The sequence below is a fragment of the Scyliorhinus torazame genome, chromosome 10 (assembly GCF_047496885.1).
Source record: "Scyliorhinus torazame isolate Kashiwa2021f chromosome 10, sScyTor2.1, whole genome shotgun sequence".
NCBI lineage: Eukaryota > Metazoa > Chordata > Chondrichthyes > Carcharhiniformes > Scyliorhinidae > Scyliorhinus > Scyliorhinus torazame.
In genome coordinates, this window is record NC_092716.1 from 202,308,069 (window position 1) to 202,327,149 (window position 19,081).

The following is a 19,081-nucleotide window of genomic DNA, read 5'->3' on the forward strand; positions in this document are numbered from 1 at the left end:
ACATCTTTGGACTCTGGGAGGAAACCGGAGCACCCGGAGGAAACCCACGCACACACAGGGAGGATGTGCAGACTCCGCACAGACAGTGACCTAAGCCGGAATCGAACCTGGGACCCTGGAGCTGTGAAGCAATTGTGCTATCCACAATGCTACTGTGCTGCCCCAATGATGAATGATAAGTCTGGTATTGGTCAATGGAAGAATGAATGTTGATCAGGAGACTCCTTGCTTTTTCTTGAATAAGTACCATGGGATCTTTCATGTCCACCAGAACAGTCCTCCGTACATGCTCAGTGCAGCAGAGTTATCAGCATTGATTGCAATTGACTCCTACAGTGAGACTTTAGGCAAAGGACCATTATAGCTTGATTGAAAGTACAGTATTTGTACATCAATGCAAACAAAGTGATCTTGAGTGAGGCTTTACTTTAAAACCTTTATTTAACAAGTAATCAACAATGTAAGTAGTTTACTGTTTTTCCTCTTCTCATTATAGTCACACCACACACAGAACCTTTGGGAAACAGCAGTGGCAGCAGTTGTATGATAGCCTTAACTCCTGGAAACAGAACTTGAACCAGGTGCGGAACAGCCTCCTCAGCATTTCCACCACATAAAGTCCAATAAAATGTCTGGACTTGTCATTGTCAGAATAAAAGTTTGTTTTAAAAACTCAACAGCTATTTGAGAAAACATCCTATCTGTAATTTGTATGGCCCAACTATCTCATTAAAACAGTATGCTTTATCTGTTTGTTTTTTTATTTGTCTGGCAGCACAGTCTTATCCTTAATGTTTGTGTGAAACAAATCTAAATTGCATCTGAAAATATTCAACCATAACATGTCAATTCACTAACAAGAGAACATCTATGAAAATATTGTCTCCCAGAATTATGCTTTTCTAGTTCGAAAGTAACAGCAAAGTGTACACAAGCAGAATAGACATTAAATTGGTGTTACCTTGATTATACTCTCAGCTATGCTATCGTCAGCTTTCCTTTTCCTTGTATGCTTGAGCCGGTCCAAACTGAGAAACCTCTCAATTTTGTTAATCTGTCCTTTAATGGTGGAATACTGAGAATCACATTCTTCCTCAAACAGTAACTCTTGACTGTCAGGTATAGTGTTGGATATGGAAAACTCTGGTAGCTTAATCGCTGATGACGGAGGATCAAAGCATGATTGGGAGCAAGAAGTGGAGGAAGATTCTGCAAACTGTCCCTGATATTTCATTGAAACAGGTGAATAGGGAATCTTGAAACATTCGCTGGAGGTTGAACATGGCTTTTCCTAAATGTAACAGACATATTTTGAAATAAAACTCATTTACAAGATTCTCACAATAGGCTAATAATCTTGGGCTTTACTCCCGCCTAAATTCTAGCTTGAGATCGAGCATAGTTTTACTGCCTGAAGCTTTCTTTAACAGTTGCACCAATCATCATCAGAACTTCTGTCCACAGCCAATCAGTGACTCTTAATGACACCAGACAACGAATGACACCAGTTCGGGATTGGAGTCCAACCCAAATGGTTAACATCCAAATTGGGCAGGGGCATTTTTTCAGTTTACACATCGCCAAGGAAGAGATTCACACAAAATACAGGAACATTCCACAATTGTTCATCCATTTCAAATCCATGAATGTAAAATGTGCCTGAAATCTCCCATTGTGGGTGAAGATAACATACTGAAGACTGAAACATTTTCATTTGTAACAGCTGCAATAGCGAAGGAGGAAGAAAATGCCCAGCTCCTAATTGAAAGGTTTACCACTAATTTCCAAACCATTCATAGGGGCTTTTCTTAGAGAACACTGAACTGGGACCTATCTTTTAAATACATTTTCAATTTATAGGTGTTCACATTATGAAGGTGATTGTGGTGTTGCCTATGATGCAGTCCATGTAGCAACATTGTTTCCACAATGGAGTAGGTAGGAAATTCCACCATTTTTACCCTGTGATGATAAAATAAGTGATGTATGTCAAGTCTGGATGGTTTATGACTTAATGGTGTTCCCACATTCCAAATGTTGGCTTTCTAGGTGATGGAGTTCACAGATTTCGGAATTGGCACAGTGCATTCTATTGGTATATATGCTAGCCCTGGTGTAGGTGGTGATTTGGCTGCTGAGATAAACATGTTTAAAATCCAAATTGTAGTGCGAGACAGCGTACAACTCTCTATGCACTCTGTATGGTGAGAAGTCCTAATGAATTTCATTTGATAAATTTATCAAATGGTCTCCCATGCAAGATTATATTTTGAAATGTTTTATGGTTTAAAATGTGAGCTTCTGAATTAGACAATTTTGGGGCAGCAATCTCTAATATTCTAAATTCTTGACTAATCTGTTGACAGCTAGGTACTCAATCCTCGTATGTAGACAATGAAGTTATAATTCAGCTTGGATTTAAAAACAAGGACGTCCTTCCAAATTAGAAGCATCAATGTAAAGAGAATAGAAAACAAGATAAATACTAATAGTTCATATTGTGACCATCTGCGCTTATTTCAGATTTTAATTGGGTCTAAAATGTGAGAATTGGTTGAACAGAGTTCTTCAGAATGTATTTATCATTTTTGGTAACCAGTTCCAATTTGTTACCATAATTGGCATGTATTACAAATGGTCATAATGTTGTTAGCTATATGCCAGTAGAACTTTGGCTGTTGCTTTGGCCAAAATATATGGCTGTTGCACTGGCCAAAATATATTCCATTAGTGGATTAAACAATGTAAAAAAAAGTAGTATTTTCTTGCTGTATAGAGTTTCTAATAGGCCATCTTGTAAGATGAACAATGAGTGACAGGGTGCCAAAATACAGTTGCAATAATTATCCACTAAGTACCTTTAATGGAATCATACTATTGAGTTGCTGGATGCTTTCTTACAAAGAGAGAATAGAAATCCGATGAGCCTCCCAAAGCACTTCCTGGACAGCTATAAAGCAGTAGTGATGGAAGTCAGAGGACAGATTGTATTCCACACACTCAGCTGAGTATGAATACATTATTGTACAGCAAGACCAAGAAATGGTGTAGCAAAAGAAAATGTGGAATATAAAGTGAGAATGGAAAATGCAAGCATTGGTTTTGCAGGGAAAGGAGTAAAAATGTTATGTGGATTTTAAAAATCTCAATTAAATGAAGAGTAGAATGGACAGGATTTAGATAGGAATTTAGCTAAATGTTCTTTTCATGGGTTTGAAGTAGAAACAAATTAGAAGAACGTAGTTGAATTAATAGATAGTTAGATTACAATTTGGATTTTAAATATGCTTATCTCAGCGGTATATGAATGAAGCCAAATCACCACCTACACCAGGGCTAGCATATATAATACCTATAGAATACACTGTATCAACTTCAAAATCTGAACTCCACCTAGAAAGACATTTGGAACGTGGGAACACCATAACCTCTACGTTTACCTTGAGTCACAAACCATCCAGACTTTACACATATCACTTATTTTATCTTTGCAGGGTCAAAATGGTGGAACTCCCTACCTACTGCACTGGAAGCAATGTTGCTATATGGACTGCACCATTGGCAGCACCACAATCACCTTCATGATTGTCACGACTGGGAGTTAAATATCCGAGGGTATCAAACTTTTCGGAAGGACAGAGTGGATGGTAAGGGAGGTGGTGTAGCTCTGTTATTTAAGGATGACATCGGTGCTGTGGAGGATAAGGTTGAATCCATTTGGGTGGAAATCAGGAATAGTAAGGCGAAAAAGTCACTGATAGGAGTAATCTATAGGCCACTAAATAGTAACATTATGGTAGGGCAGGCAATAAACAAAGAAATAACAGCTGCATGTAGAAATGGTACAGCAGTTAATATGGGGGATTTTAATCTACATGTTGATTGGTTTAACCAGGTCAGTCAAGGCAGCCTTGAGGAGGAGTTTATAGAATGTATCCGCGATAGTTTCCTAGAACAGTATGTAATTGAACCTACGAGGGAACAAGCGGTCCTAGATCCGGTCCTGTGTAGTGAGACAGGATTGATTCAGGATCTCATAGTTAGGGATCCTGTCGGAAGGAGCGATCACAATATGGTGGAATTTAAAATACAGATGGAGGGTGAGAAGGTAAAATCAAGCACTAGTGTTTTGTGCTTAAACAAAGGAGATTACAATGGGATGAGAGAAGAACTAGCTAAGGTAGACTGGGAGCAAAGACTTTATAGTGAAACAGTTGAGGAACAGTGGAGAACCTTCCAAGTGATTTTTCACAGTGCTCAGCAAAGGTTTATACCAACAAAAAGGAAGGACGGTAAAAAGAGGGAAAATCGACCGTGGATATCTAAGGAAATAAGGGAGAGTATCAAATTGAAGGAAAAAACATACAAAGTAGCAAAGATCAGTGGGAGACTAGAGGACTGGGAAATCTTTAGGGGGCAAGAGAAAGCTACTAAAAAAGCTATAAAGAAGAGTAAGATAGATTATGAGAGTAAACTTGCTCAGAATATGATAGATAGTAAAAGTTTCTACAAATACATAAAACAAAAAAGAGTGGCTAAGGTAAATATTGGTCCTTTAGAGGATGAGAAGGGAGATTTAATAGTGGGAGATGAGGAAATGGCTGAGGAACTGAACAGGTTTTTTGGGTCGGTCTTCACAGTGGAAGACAAATAACATGCCAGTGACTGATGGAAATGAGGCTATGACAGGTGAGGACCTCGAGAGGATTGTTATCACCAAGGAGGTAGTGATGGGCAAGCTAATGGGGCTGAAGGTAGACAAGTCTCCTGGACCTGATGGAATGCATCCCAGGGTGCTAAAAGAGATGGCTAGGGAAATTGCAAATGCACTAGTGATAATTTACCAAAATTCACTAGACTCTGGGGTGGTCCTGGCGGATTGGAAATTAGCAAACGTGACACCACTGTTTAAAAAAGGAGGTAGGCAGAAAGCGGGTAATTATAGGCCAGTGAGCTTAACTTCGGTAGGGAAGATGCTGGAATCTATCATCAAGGAAGAAATAGCGAGGCATCTGGATGGAAATTGTCCCATTGGGCAGACGCAGCATGAGTTCATAAAGGGCAGGTTGTGCCTAACTAATTTAGTGGAATTTTTTGAGGACATTAACAGTGCGGTAGATAGCGGGAAGCCAATGGATGTGGTATATCTGGATTTCCAGAAAGCCTTTGACAAGGTGCCACACAAAAGGTTGTTGCATAAGATAAAGATGCATGGCATTAAGGGGAAAGTAGCAGGAATAGAGGATTGGTTAATTAATAGAAAGCAAAGAGGAGATTAATGGGTGTTTCTCTGGTTGGCAATCAGTAGCTAGTGGTGTCCCTCAGGGATCAGTGTTGGGCCCACAACTGTTCACAATTTACATAGATGATTTGGAGTTGGGGACCAAGGGCAATGTGTCCAAGTTTGCAGACAACACTAAGATGAGTGGTAAAACAAAAAGTGCAGAGGATACTGGAAGTCAGCAGAGGGATTTGGATTGGCTAAGTGAATGGGCTAGGGTCTGGCAGATGGAATACAATGTTGACAAATGTGAGGTTATCCATTTTGGTAGGAATAACAGCAAAAGGGATTATTATTTAAATGATAAAATATTAAAACATGCTGCTGTGCAGAGAGACCTGGGTGTGCTAGTGCATGAGTTGCAAAAAGTTGGTTTACAGGTGCAACAGGTGATTAAAGAGGCAAATGGAATTTTGTCCTTCATTGCTAGAGGGATGGAGTTTAAGACTAGGGAGGTTCTGCTGCAATTGTATTAGGTGTTAGTGAGGCCACAACTGGAGTATTGTGTTCAGTTTTGGTCTCCTTACTTGAAAAAGGACGTACTGGCACTGGAGGCTGTGCAGAGGAGATTCACTAGGTTAATCCCAGAGCTGAAGGGGTTAGATTACGAGGAGAGGTTGAGTAGACTGGGACTGTACTCGTTGGAATTTAGAAGGATGAGGGGGGATCTTAAAGAAACATATAAGATTATGAAGGGAATAGATAGGATAGATGCGGGCAGGTTGTTTCCACTGGCGGGTGAAAGCAGAACTAGGGGGCATAGCCTCAAAATAAGGGGAAATAGATTTAGGACTGAGTTTAGGAGGAACTTCTTCACCCAAAGGGTTGTGAATCTATGGAATTCCTTGCCCAGTGAAGCAGTAGAGGCTCCTTCATTAAATGTTTTTAAGATAAAGATAGTTTTTTGAAGAATAAAGGGATTAAGGGTTATGGTGTTCGGGCCGGAAAGTGGAGCTGAGTCCACAAAAGATCAGCCATGATCTCATTGAATGGTGGAGCAGGCTCGAGGGGCCAGATGGCCTACTCCTGCTCCTAGTTCTTATGTTATGATGTGAACACCTATATCCTGAAAATGTATTTGAAAGATAGGAATTTAGTGGTCCCAGTTAAGAAAAGCCCCTATGTACTCGGCTTACGAGAAGAATGGTTTCGAATTTGTTGGTAAATTAGACCCGGGGCAAAAACATAGTGGGAAATCGGTTTACATTTCTGTTGAAGATTTAGTGGGAAAGCCATCAACTACCAAGAGGTGAAAAGAATAGATTCAAAGGAGAAAATTTTGCCAGTGGCAGGAGGGTTGGGAACCACTGAACACATCTAAAATCATTGGCAAACATGCAGGCGGTGATGTTTTTACTCATCAAGTTGTTATAATTTGGGGTGTATTGCCTGAAAGGATGGTGAAAATAGATTAAATAGTAACTTTCAAAGGAGAATTGGATTTTTACTTAAATATTGCAGGGCTCAGTGAAAGAACAGTGTAGTCGGACTAAATGGATTGTGCTTTTGAGAGATGGCACAGGCATGATGGGCCAAATGGCCTTCACTGTAAGATTCTATGATTCGAAGGGTGCTAATGCTCAAGTTGAGATTAGAGTTACATCCTCAGGTTTTGTAGGAAGATCTCATATTATTTTAACCTAGGTGAGGTTGATATAGAATTTCACAGAAGTGAATTAATAAAGCATGCAGTCTCCTATGGCCTGAGTTATAAACAGACAGTAAAACGTTCAGTTTTTATGAAGTGGGGGAGGCAGTTCCATAAGAGGCAAAGTGGCCAATACAGATTTAAAAGGAAATAATACGAACACTCTAATGATAATGGAGAATAATAAATAAACAGTGCAGAGGCCATTGTGAATAGAAAAACTCACAGTTGATATCCAAAAAGATATAACTGTAAAACACTACCTATGACTGATTTTGCATTTCACAATACAAGGATAAAAAAGGAGATCAAAACAGACAGGATGGGGAAGGGAATTAATAGCTAGGTATTTATTGAGTATGGAAACTAAGCGTGTGCCAAAACATAGTCTCATCTGATGGACAAGGTGAGGATTCTGAGGAAGATAGGAAGAGGCCATTTGGCCCTTTGAGCCTGCTCCGCCATTCATTATGATCATGGCTGATCATCCAACTCAACAGCCTAATCCCACTTTCTAAATCAGTTGGGAAAGGAGATCCTTTGTTTCTTCTGGGCTCTGAAGACACCAGCCAGATTATAAATTCCAGACTAATTTTTCAAACTGTTCAGCTCTCAAAATGGTACTGTGACCAAACTAGCAAAACAAAGTCAACTTTAAATTGTGGGCATAAACTGGTCAAAACAGGGGAAGCCCTGGAAACTACAGAAGGGTACTTAAAAAGAAATTAGGAGAGCGAAAGGGAGTGTGAAAAAATACTTTGGAACTTTATATTATATTAAGGGCGGGACTTCCGGTTGCGACGATGACCAGCTAAGCCGCACGTTTCGGCACCTCCCGTTTCAACGGACTTTTGGGCTCTTATCGGGAGCCCCAACGGAAATTTTTTGCGGCCAAACCCAGTGTGAGGTGACAAAGGAAGGAGACCCCCGGGTGTGGATGGAAAGGAGCGACAGTAGTGGCCAGATTGCGGAGGATCCTTTGGAGCAGCGGCAGAGAAGAGAAGGGAGAAGCAAGATGGCGGCCGGGGAAGCCCAGATGGTATGGGGCCCGGAACAGCAGGAGTTCCTCCGACGATGTGTGGAGGAGCTCAAGAAAGAGGTGCTGGCGCTGATGTTACTGGCAATCGAGGGACTAAAGGAAACACAAAAGGTCCAGGCGATGGAGCTCTGTGGAGTGAAGGCAAAGGCAGCCGAGAACGAAGACGAGATACAGGGCCTGGTGGTAAAAACGGAGACGCACGAGGCACTACACAAGAGGTGCATATCATTCCCTCCGAGATGAGAGACGAGGGGGAGGCGATGGTAGAGGAGCTGGGGGAAGAGATTGAGGAGGGGCTGTGGGCAGATGCCCTAAGTAGGGTAAATTCCTCGTCCTCGTGTGCCAGGCTTAGCCTGATTCAATTTAACACAGAGCGCATATGACGGGAGCAAGACTGAGCAGGTTTTTTGGGGTGGAGGACAGGTGTGGGAGGTGCTCGGGAAGCTCGGCGAACCACACTCATGTTGTGGTCGTGTCCGGCACTGCATGAGTGCTGGGAGGGTGTGACAAGAGTGATCTCAAAGGTGGTGGGAGTCCGGGTCAAACCAAGCTGGGGGTTGGCTATATTTGGGGTTGCAGAAGAACCGGGTGTGCAGGAGGCGAAAGAGGCCGACGTCTTGGCCTTTGCGTCCCTAGTAGCCCGGCGAAGGATTCTACTTATGTGGAAAGAAGCGAAGCTCCCGGGCGTGGAGGCCTGGATAAACGACATGGCAGGGTTCATAAGACTGGAACGAATAAAATATGCGTTCAGAGGATTGGCTCGGGTTCACCAGGCGGTGGCAACCGTTCCTTGACTATCTCGCGGAACGATAATGGAAAAACAGAAAAAACAGCAGCAGCAACCCGGGGGGGGGGGTGAGGATTGTTCCGTGTTCTTGTTTTTTTTCTTAGTTGTTGATATTTGCTTTTTGTTTATTTCTTTTTCCATATGTTGTTAGTTTAATATATTATTTAAATAACGTTTCATGTATATTCCTCTATTAAGTTGTAAAAACGGAAAATCTTTGATTGAAAAACTTCAATAAAATATATATTTTTAAAAAAGTATATTAAGGGCAAGAAGATGACCAGGAAGGACCCATAAGGGACCAAAGTGACAATCTATGTGCAGCCGAAAGATGTGGATGAGGTATTAAATGAGTATTTTGCACCTGTGTTCACTATGGAGAAGAATGGTGTAGGTAGAAAGCAGGGAGAGGGACTGTGCTATAATTGAACAGGTTAGCATTGAGAGGGAGATGGTGTTTATGATCTTAGCGGGTTTAAAAAGTGGATAAATCCCCAAGCCTAGATGAGATGTATCTTTGGCTGCTGTGGGAGACAAGGAAGGAGATTGCAGGGGCTTTTGACACTAATTTTCAAATCCTCTGGCTGCCAGAGAGGTGCCACGGGACTGGAGGACAGCTGATATGGTACCGGAATTCAAGAAGCGAGTAGGGAAAAACCAGGTCATTAATTCTGCCCCTCAGAATTTTTTCCAATAATTTCCCTACCATTGATGTTAGACTCACTGGTAGGGAAATTATTGGAAAAAATTCTGAGGGGCAGAATTAATCTCCATTTGGAGAGGCAAGGATCAAATCAAGGATAGTCAGCATGGTTTTGTTAAGGGAGATCATTTCTAACAGATTTGAATTTTTTGAGGAGGTGACTAGATGTGTAGATGAGGGCAGTGCAGTCGATGTTCTCTACATGTACTTCAGTAAGACTTTAGACAAGGTCCCACATGGGAGACTGATCAAGAAGATAAAAGCCTAGACTTCCGGTGGTGGCCATTGCTCCTTTACATAACAGACCCGTTTTTGGGGGGGGGGGGGAGATGCCTGGAATTATGGAGATATTGGAAGAATTTGATCGGTTCTCAGGCTACAAGTTAAATATGGGTAAGAGCGAGATGTTCGCGATCCAGACATGGGGGCAGGAGAGGAGACTGAGGGAGTTACCGTTTAAAGTGGTGGGGAAGAGTTTTAGGTACCTGGGGATCCAGGTGGTTAGGGACTGGGGTCAGCTCTATAAGTTAAATCTGGGCAGGGTGGTCGAGCAAATGCAAGGAGGCTTCCATAGGTGGGACATGCTCCCGCTGTCATTGGTGGGGAGGATACAGACTGTGAAGATGACAGTCCTCCCGAGGTTGCTGTTTGTTTTTCAATGCCTTCCAATTTTTATCCCTAAGGCTTTTTTCAGGAAGCTGAACGCGGCAATCTCGGGGCTGGTAAGATCCCAAGGGTGAAGACGGTACTTTTGGAACGGGGGCGCAGCCCGTCCGAATTTTAACAACTATTATTGGGCCGCCAACATAGCGATGGTCAGGAAGTGGATAGTGGGGGAGGGGTCAGTGTGGGAGTGAGTGGAGGCGGCATCTTGCAAGAGTACAAGTTTGGAGGCTTTACTAACGACGCCCCTGCCGTTCTCGCCGGCTCGGTACTCCAGAAGCCCGGTGGTGTTGGCAGCCCTGAGGGTGTGGGGACAATGGAAACAGTAAATGAGAGTGGAGGGGGCGTCGGTGTGGTCACCGATCTGTGATAATCACCGGTTTGTTCTGGGGGGACTTAGACGGGGGCTTTAGGAGGTGGCAGCGGGCAGGGATTGAGAGATTTGGGGATCTCTTCATTGAGGAGGGCTTCCCGAGCCTGGAGGCATTGGAGAAGGAGTTTGAGTTGCCAGGTGGGAACAGGTTTCAGTACTTTGTCTGGAGGCAGGTTCCAAACTTTCCTCGCCAACCCCCTAAGGGGACTACAGGATAAGGTGATGTCAAAAACAGGGGTTGGGGAGGGGAGGGTTTCGGAGATGCATAAGGAGTTGATGGAGAGGGAAGGGGTCCCTATTGGGGAGGTGAAGTGGGAGGAGGAGTTTGGAGGGGAGTTGGAAGTCGGACTATGGGAAAAGGCCTTGAAGAGTCAATTCATCCAGTTAAAGGTGGTTCATAGGGCTCGTATGACTGGCCTGGATGAGTAGGTTTTTTGAGGATGAGTAGGTTTTTTGAGGAAGTGGAGGATAGGTGTGGGGGTAACCCTGCTAACAACGTAATCATGTTCTGGGCACGTCCGAAGTTGAGGGGATTCTGGCAGGGATTTGCAGACATCATGTCAGAGGTCCTGGAAGGGAGGGTGACTCCGAGTCCAGAAATGGCAATATTTGGGGTATCGGAGGATCCGGAGGCCTGGGGGGAAGAGAAGGCGATGTTTTGGCCTTTGCCTCCTTGGTGGCCCGGAGACGGATTTTGCTGGGCTGGAGGGACTCGGAGCCTCCAAAGTCCGGAGTGTAGATTAGTGACATGGCAAGGTTTCTCAAGCTGGAAAAGATTAAGTTTGCATTGAGAGGTTTAATTCAGGGGTTTGCTCCCCTCTAATTCATCGACTTTTGTAAGAAAATCTGAACGTCAGCAGAAAGAGGGGGGGGGGGGGGGAAATGAGAGGCATGGCAGTGTAAAATAAGAGACAGGCAATCCAATATACGGGTAGTTAGGAGCTAGGTGTAGTTGGTTATGTTATTGTAATATTTTTTCGTGTGTCGGGCTAGGCTGTTTAGAATGTTAATTTGTTAAACTGAAAATTACAAATGCTTCAATGAAATGTTTTCTTAAAAAAAAAAGCCTATCGGATCCATGGCAAATTGGATCCAAAATTGGCAGAGGGTGATGGCCAAAGGGATTTTTTGTTGACTGGAAGTCTGTGTCCAGTGGTGTACCACAGGGATTGATGCTGGGTCCCTTGCTGTTTGCAATGTACACTAATGATCTAGATGTGAATATTCGGGGTATGATCTGTAAGTTCACAGATGACACGAAAATTGATGGTGTAAATAGCAAGGAGGAAAGCCTCCGATTACAGGACGATATAGATGGGCTGGTCAGATGGGCAGAACAGTGGCAAATGGGATTTAACACTAAAAAGTGCAAGGAGGCATTTTGGGAGAAACAAGACAGGAGAATACACAATGAACAGCAGGATGCTATGAAGTACAGAGGACCAGAAAAAGGCATCTTGGGGTGCATGCTCAAAGATCCTTGAAGGCAGCAGGACAGGGTTGTTAAGAAGACAGATGGGGTACTTGCCTTTATTAGCCAAGTCATGGGAGGTTATGGTGGAGTTGTATAAAATGCCTATTAAACCACAGATATACTGCGTGCAGTTCTGGCTGCCACACTATAGGAAGTATGTGACTGCACTAGAAAGGGTGCAGAGAAGATTCACCAGGATGTTGCCTGGGCTGGAGTGTCAGAGCTCTGAAGAGAGGCTGGTGTCGTTTTCCTTAGAGCAGAGAAGGCTGGGGGGGTACCTGATTGAGGTATACAAAATTATGTGGGATATGGATAGGGCAGACAGAACCAAACTTTTCCCCTTAATAGAGGGGTCAATAACCAGGGGGCATGGAGTTAGAGGGAATTTGAGGAAAAACTTTTTCACCCAGAAGGTGGTGGGAATCTGGGACTCACTATCTGAAAGGGGGGGGGGGTAGAGGTGGGAACCCTCACAACATTTAAGAAGCAATTAGATGAGCACTTGAAACGCCATACCATACAAGATTACGAACCAAGTGACGGATAATGGGATTTGAATGGATAGGTGCTTGATGGCTGGTTGCTGACACGATATGCCAAAGGGCCTCTTTCTATTAAAGCTCTATTAGAAATACTAGACCGGTATATGTTAAATTAGCATGACTGAAGTAAAACCCTATATGAAGTAGGCACATGCTGGACTGGATTTCTAAGTTTAAAAGCAAGTGGCTTCTTGGCCACTCCCTCATTAGTTACCTCAGTATCACACTGACATAGGTCACAAACAGGTTTGTCATCGAAAGGGTGCTCACATAAACATAGCCTCTGCCTTCAGGCTCCACAAAACGTATTCCATCAATACCAAATTGCCAAAGTTTGAAGGCTGTTTCATTCAAGAGCTATTTGTCACAGACGTGCTGTCACTAGTTAAAGAGGTAGGTATCTGTATAGGATCTTTCCTGTGCTTTTACTATCCACAACTTAATATACTGAGCAAGGCTGTAAGACATGTTGCTGGTGGAACCAGATCGGATTGAACTGAACCTCACAGAACCAGGGCCAGAGTTTTACATGAAAGGTTCAGGTGAATGTCCTACCCAGAAGCATGTAAAATCCCGTGAAAAGATGTTGGGGGCATATCCTGATGTCATCGTACTCTCATGCAAATAGTTAGGTCGGCAGGTGTAACCATCAAGAAGCCAATTTAAATTAACTAAAACGGCAACTGACTGGGATACTACGTTGCCCATCTATCTTTACGATTGGTGAGCGGGCCGAATGGCAAGGCAACCTTGATCCAGGACAGGATGCCAGGAAGGTCGGGGCCAAAATAAAATGAATAGATGTGGCTGGGGACTGCGTTATGTGTATGATTTTGCTGCCTAGACACTTGTGGAATAGTTTTTCTGCTGATTTCTTTAAAAACAGGTCAGCAGTTCCTTCAGACAGCTTTGCAGTGGCTGTCCCCCATGAGGGTGCACATTGGAAGCACCAGTCTGCACGCTCCCTTTTCTCACCACTGGCCCTCCCCAGCAGCTCTCAGCCTTTCAGAGTGTGTTTCACGCTGAATGGATGTTAATCGGCCAGCCAGTGTGAAATTGTGCTCTGGGGCCGACAGTGGCTGGGAACACATTTCACGCCTGTTTCTGGGCTTGCGAGTGCCTGCGCCCAACGGGTGAAAAATTCAAGCCCAGCTCTTTTGTGACTCCAACCTGGTCAAAGAGTTTTTAGAAGAATTAATCTGCTGGTTCTTGAACTCTTTTTCAGTCGTATATATCATCTATATCCGAAAATTGAACTTTCTTGGTGTTGCTCATAGTGCAAAACATGCACTGTTTTATGATGGCAGGTTAAAATACGACATACAATTATTCCACTAATAAGATGGGAGCTAGATGTAAAATGGCCCATTCCTTTAATGTGGAGATGCCGGCGTTGGTCTGGGGTGGGCACAGTAAGGGGTCTTACAACACCAGGTTAAAGTCCCAACAGGTTTATTTGGTGACTCACCTGATGAAGGAGCTAAGCCCCTAAAGCTAGTGATTCCAAATAAACCTGTTGGACTTTAACCTGATGTTGTAAGACCTCTTACTGTGCCCATTCCTTTTAAGATCACAACGTTTAGCTTAAAGTGAATTACGTGTCCTGAGATCAGTAGAAGCTAATAGTTTCCCTGTAGATTTGCAGCTGCTTGTGAATATCCAGTTGCCCCTGGTTAACAAACCAGTTGGAAATCGGTGGCATTTAAAAAAAATACATTTGACACTTTGAAATGTAAAGGATGAATATTCCAAGCAATACCTTTTTGATATATAATACATCTTGATTTGTTAAGGTATTTTCCAAACTATATTCTCTTGCGATGGCACTTTGAGAGGTATAGTCTTGGATTTTTAAACATTTTTTTAAAAGTTCTATTTTCCTTGGCATTTGATGCTTTGTACAGGATAGACTGCATATCACGTTCCCCCCTTTCTTTCAGCCTTGTTGATGTATCAGATATGGCCTTATTGATGTGTACAATATCCCTATTTATCTCTATATTCTATTCCTTTCTATATCATCTTCAAATAAATATGGTGCTAATGTACTTCCCAATATTTCTGAAACCCATCTGTGTCATAAATTGGCTGTTTGCATATAAAATTACATATTTCTCTCTAATTAACTCACCAAAGGTTTGGAATGATGTTTTAAAATCTACTTACCTGCTCTGGTGGCTCTAAAAAGTCAGAAAATGTCCGTGCTATTGCATTCCACTCCACATTGGAATTCCTCTTTGGGTAAAGAGCAACACTGGAGGTATTAAAAGTGTCATTCAACCTTTTAGCAGTGGGAGAATCTGAGTGACAGAGAGGAAATGGTTACAACTATGCTCAATATGCTAAACTTTGAAATTCTCCAGATGCTAATTTTGAAGTCATTGAACTGCTAGTTTGTATTTGACCTTGAGAATTATGGCTATTCAAGTTTAATCAGAGATACTTCACTGTTCATCCATTCACTAGACAATTTCCTATTCTAATGTAAGCTTTGATCTTATTTTGCTTCAGAGAACTGAAGAATCATCTGAAATATCTTTGATGGACAAATACCAGAATATTTTAGTATGCTTAACAAGTGCTAATTACCATAGGGATGAACAAATACCAACTTGTGAAACAAAATTGCCTGCATTTCACCTTATTTGGTCTCCGATGAGCTATTTCAGTTATTTCTACTGGGGACCGTTTCCTGTCAGAAGTAAAGAGAAATACACACAAAGTTCATGTCTGTGTCTGCACTTAGTCACACAGGCTCTGATAAATTGATCATGTGAGACTGTTAGTAGTCTTTTATTGGTTAGTGATGGAAAATCCCAAATGACCAATATATTTCAGGCCTTGGAAAGGAAGCCAGGATAGAAGATGGACATACATGTGCACACAGAGCTGGGTGCTTACTTCAAAGTTATACACAGGATACTGGATAAATGGAAGTGGATTACAAGGCAGTAATCTATTTAAAGGATTCAGACGATATCATGAACTACAAGAGTGAAATGCAGCATATTTTGTAATTTATTTTAACCATGGGATTCGATCACCAGTACATGTATACACACACACAACTTTCCCCCATGGCTTTGCTCTTGGGTAGTCTGGATTCAGGAACATGGTTGTAATTACTGCTAATCTGGCCTATCAGTTACTTCCTGTAGGGTGAATGGATCTAACAATGGGAAGTTGACGAATGAAAGAGGTCTTGACAATGCACAATGAATTAAAGGGCAGATTAAAAAGAATATATTTATAAAGAAGGTAGTGAGAATTTGGAATTAACTGCCACAAGCCATTATTGAAGTGCTCTTCGTTAAAGAGATAATTAGATAACTGAATGAGAAAAATATGGCAAAAAAAAAAGTATGAACAAGCAGAAAAGTGGGATTGGGGTACAGGTGAATCACATGGGGAAATCCAGAAATTTTGCAGGTCAGGCAGCAGCTGTGGGGAGAAAAACAGTGTAAACTGGCACGATTCAGCACACAATTATTAAAGTCTGCGTTTGGGCATGCAACTGCCGAGAAACACCCCACTATTCAACGGCACTTGGTTTTATTTTGGCCTCTGGGAATTTCTCCTTGCCGAGGCCACACTTTACTTGATTTCCTGCTGACTCGATGGGCCGAATGGCCTCCTTCTGCACTGTAAATGCTATGATTCTATGACACGTGTTGGGAATAAAATATCTTTAAAAAAAAACTAAAGAATACAATTCTTAAGGGGGTGCAGGAACAGAGGCACCCGAGTGGATTTGTGCATAGATCATTGAAGGTAGCAGGACAGATGGAGAGAGCAGTTAAGACAGCATATAGGCTTTATTAAAAGAGTAGAAGAGCCAAGAGGCTATGCTGAACTTACACAAGACACTAGCTACATCTCAGATGGAGTATTGTGTACATTTCTGGGTGCCAGACTACAGTAAGGATGTGAACACATTGGAGAGAGTGCAGAAGAGGTTTACAAGAATGTTTCCAGGGATGAGAACCTTCAGTTATTAGGAGAGGTTGGGACTGTTTTCCTTAGAGAGAAGAAGGCAAAGGAGATTCGATAAAGATGTTCAAAATCATGAGGGGGCTGGACAGATAGGTAAAAACAGTTCCCGCTCATAAAAGGATCAAGAACGAGAAGGCAGATTTAAGTGATTTGCAAATGTGATGCAAAAAAAAAGTTTCACATGAGTTGTTCATGTCTGGAATGCACTGCCTGGAAGTGTGGTGGAGGCAAGTTCAATTGAGGCATTCAAGAGGGCATTAGATGATTATATGAATAGAAACAATGCACAGGGTTACGGGGAATAGCACAAAGTCATAATGCTCATTTGGAGAGCCAGTGCAGACATGATGGGCCGAATGGCTTCCTGGCCATAGCAACTCTGTGATTATGGGTTGGGGAGGGGGGGGGGGGAGAGATAAGGGCATGATGGAAGGCAGGAGAGGAAGGCTTTGAAAGGGGGTGCAGGAGGAACGATGGAAGGCAGAGCGGAGATCAAGGGGTGGGAAGCTAGAGTTCGACAAAGGAAACTGAAACACTGATAAACGAGAGTGAATGGGATACCACGTATGAATGGGAGGGATGCATACAAACTCTGGAGGAGGAAAGGAGTGGAGTGTGTTACTGTGGCACAATAGGGTTGGGTTGCATGAAGACTCATAGGTAGGGGGTGGTTGGGAAGGGAGACAGTGTTGTCTACAGTCATGGTAGCAATGGGGAATTTGACTCATTAGTGAACCTATCAGCAGCAAATGCAGGGAGGAACCAGCCTATGATTGAATCTGAACATCTTTGCAGGATTTTTCGTATCATTCACTTGAATGTCCAGGTTTGGCGGGCTGCATTGAGTTTACAAGTCTTCTTGAAATTGAAGGTGCTGGAGCGGCACTCCCGGACAGCACTGCACCACCGCTTACCACAATGTGTGTTAGCACCTCAGATACAAGGCTACATCAGCAACACGGCAAGTAGGGAGCAAATGATGATAGACCATTACAGTTACTACTGATAACAGATTGTTGATTCATTAATTATGAATGTGTTCAATTTCATTTCAAAGAAAAGGATAAATCAATTATGGATCCAAAGCTCAATGTTGCCTTTTTGAGGGTTCTAATACAATGGAGGAGAAGGAAGGAGAGGCAATGCCAAGTGTAGCTCCAGGGGTAGGTCCAGAGATAAGGGGAGCCAGAGCAAGAACAAGAGGAGAGATCTTGACAATGGAGGCAACCCACCACACCTACTCTCTTATTCACAAATGAGTGGGAGACAATGTTTGCGCTTGTCCCGAGCTCTTGTGGATCACATCTGCCACATTCTTCGTGAAGACCTAAGACCCCATGACTATCCCTTGCCAGTGGCTTTGAAAGTGACCACCGTGCTCAATTTCTTTGTCTGCAGATCGTCGCAGGGATCAGCAGCGAACGTGTGCAGCATTTTGCAATCCACAACACATATATGCATAAAGGTCACAGATGCCCTCAACAGCAAGGCACATCATTAGATGAGGTTTGTTCTCAACAAAAATAGCCAGGCTGCTAGATTCAATTACTTTGCAGCTATCACAGGCTTCTCAAGAATGCAGGGTTCAGTCAACTGCACCGATGTGGCATTAGGGGCTCCATGGCAGCAAACTCTAATGTTCATCACCACACTGCTCAGCTTCCAAACCCACGGCCACTACCATTTATAAGGACAAGGGCTGCATATACATGGGAACACCACCACCTGGAAGTTTCCCTCTAAGCCACCCACCATCCTGACTTGGAAATATATCACCGTTCCTTCGCTGTCGCTGGGTCAAAATCCTAGAACTCCCTCCCAAATGGCATTGTGGGTGTAACAACACCACATAGACTGCAGTGGTTCAAGAAGGCAACTCACCACCACCTTCCCAAGGAATGGGAATGGGCAATGATTGCTGGCCTAGCCAACGAAGCCCACATCCCTTGAATGTGTTAGGACAACAAAGGTAGTTTTAAAGGATTTATATTTGTATTAGTAAACATTAGAAATAAGGTACAGTTTTAGGTGTGTTTAATTTAGTGTTTCTATGCCTGGAAGGATAAAATTTATAGTTAGATTCATGCTGGACAAAGTGTTTCTCTGTATGGGGGTTGGTTAAGTTCCCACTATGTTTCTACTGCGCATAGAGAGGGCTACGGTGTGAAGAATAAATAGAAGTAAATCAGTGCTTAGCAACAGGGGTCCACTTCCCAGAGGGAAGGGCTTTCCTATGTTCTTAGTTTTAACAGGAAGCCAGAGCAGTTGGAGCAGGAGAAGCTGGACAGAGTAAGGGAGTTGCAAAGATGCAGGCTTCCTAAAGAATAAGATACAGTCCAGATAACCAAGGGATTGAGACAGAAAGACTGTCTAAGAAGTCTGGAGTTAAGTGAACAGAGACCAAGTTAATATTCAGAACAATTCTGGGAAAATAAAACAATGTGTACTAAGTTAAAAAGATAATCGCAGTAACTAGATTTAAATGGGGACAACAGACTTTAGTGATAGATTAAACGTTTGATGTCATTTCAATACAGTCTGCAAATTGGAAATTAAAGCAATTGTGAGCAGTCTGCAC

General features: G+C 42.7%; 1 protein-coding gene and 1 long non-coding RNA gene across 2 annotated transcripts in view; one reads left to right on the top strand and one right to left on the bottom strand.

Annotated features, from left to right (window-relative positions):
• Positions 1 to 747, top strand: part of eif3m (eukaryotic translation initiation factor 3, subunit M) — a 64,941-nt gene extending 64,194 nt beyond the window's left edge. Inside the window, exon 11 of the mRNA XM_072466264.1 lies at positions 497 to 747. Within this exon, the coding sequence (XP_072322365.1) occupies positions 497 to 617 (121 nt within the window). The 3' untranslated portion in view covers positions 618 to 747. The remainder of the gene's footprint in view (positions 1 to 496) is intronic.
• LOC140384508 (uncharacterized) lies at positions 568 to 14,783 on the bottom strand. Its single transcript, XR_011933073.1, has 2 exons — positions 14,677 to 14,783; positions 568 to 1,291 (listed from the first exon to the last, which is right to left on the bottom strand). It is a non-coding gene; the product is annotated as an uncharacterized lncRNA (long non-coding RNA).
• Positions 14,784 to 19,081: the final 4,298 nt, after the last annotated feature.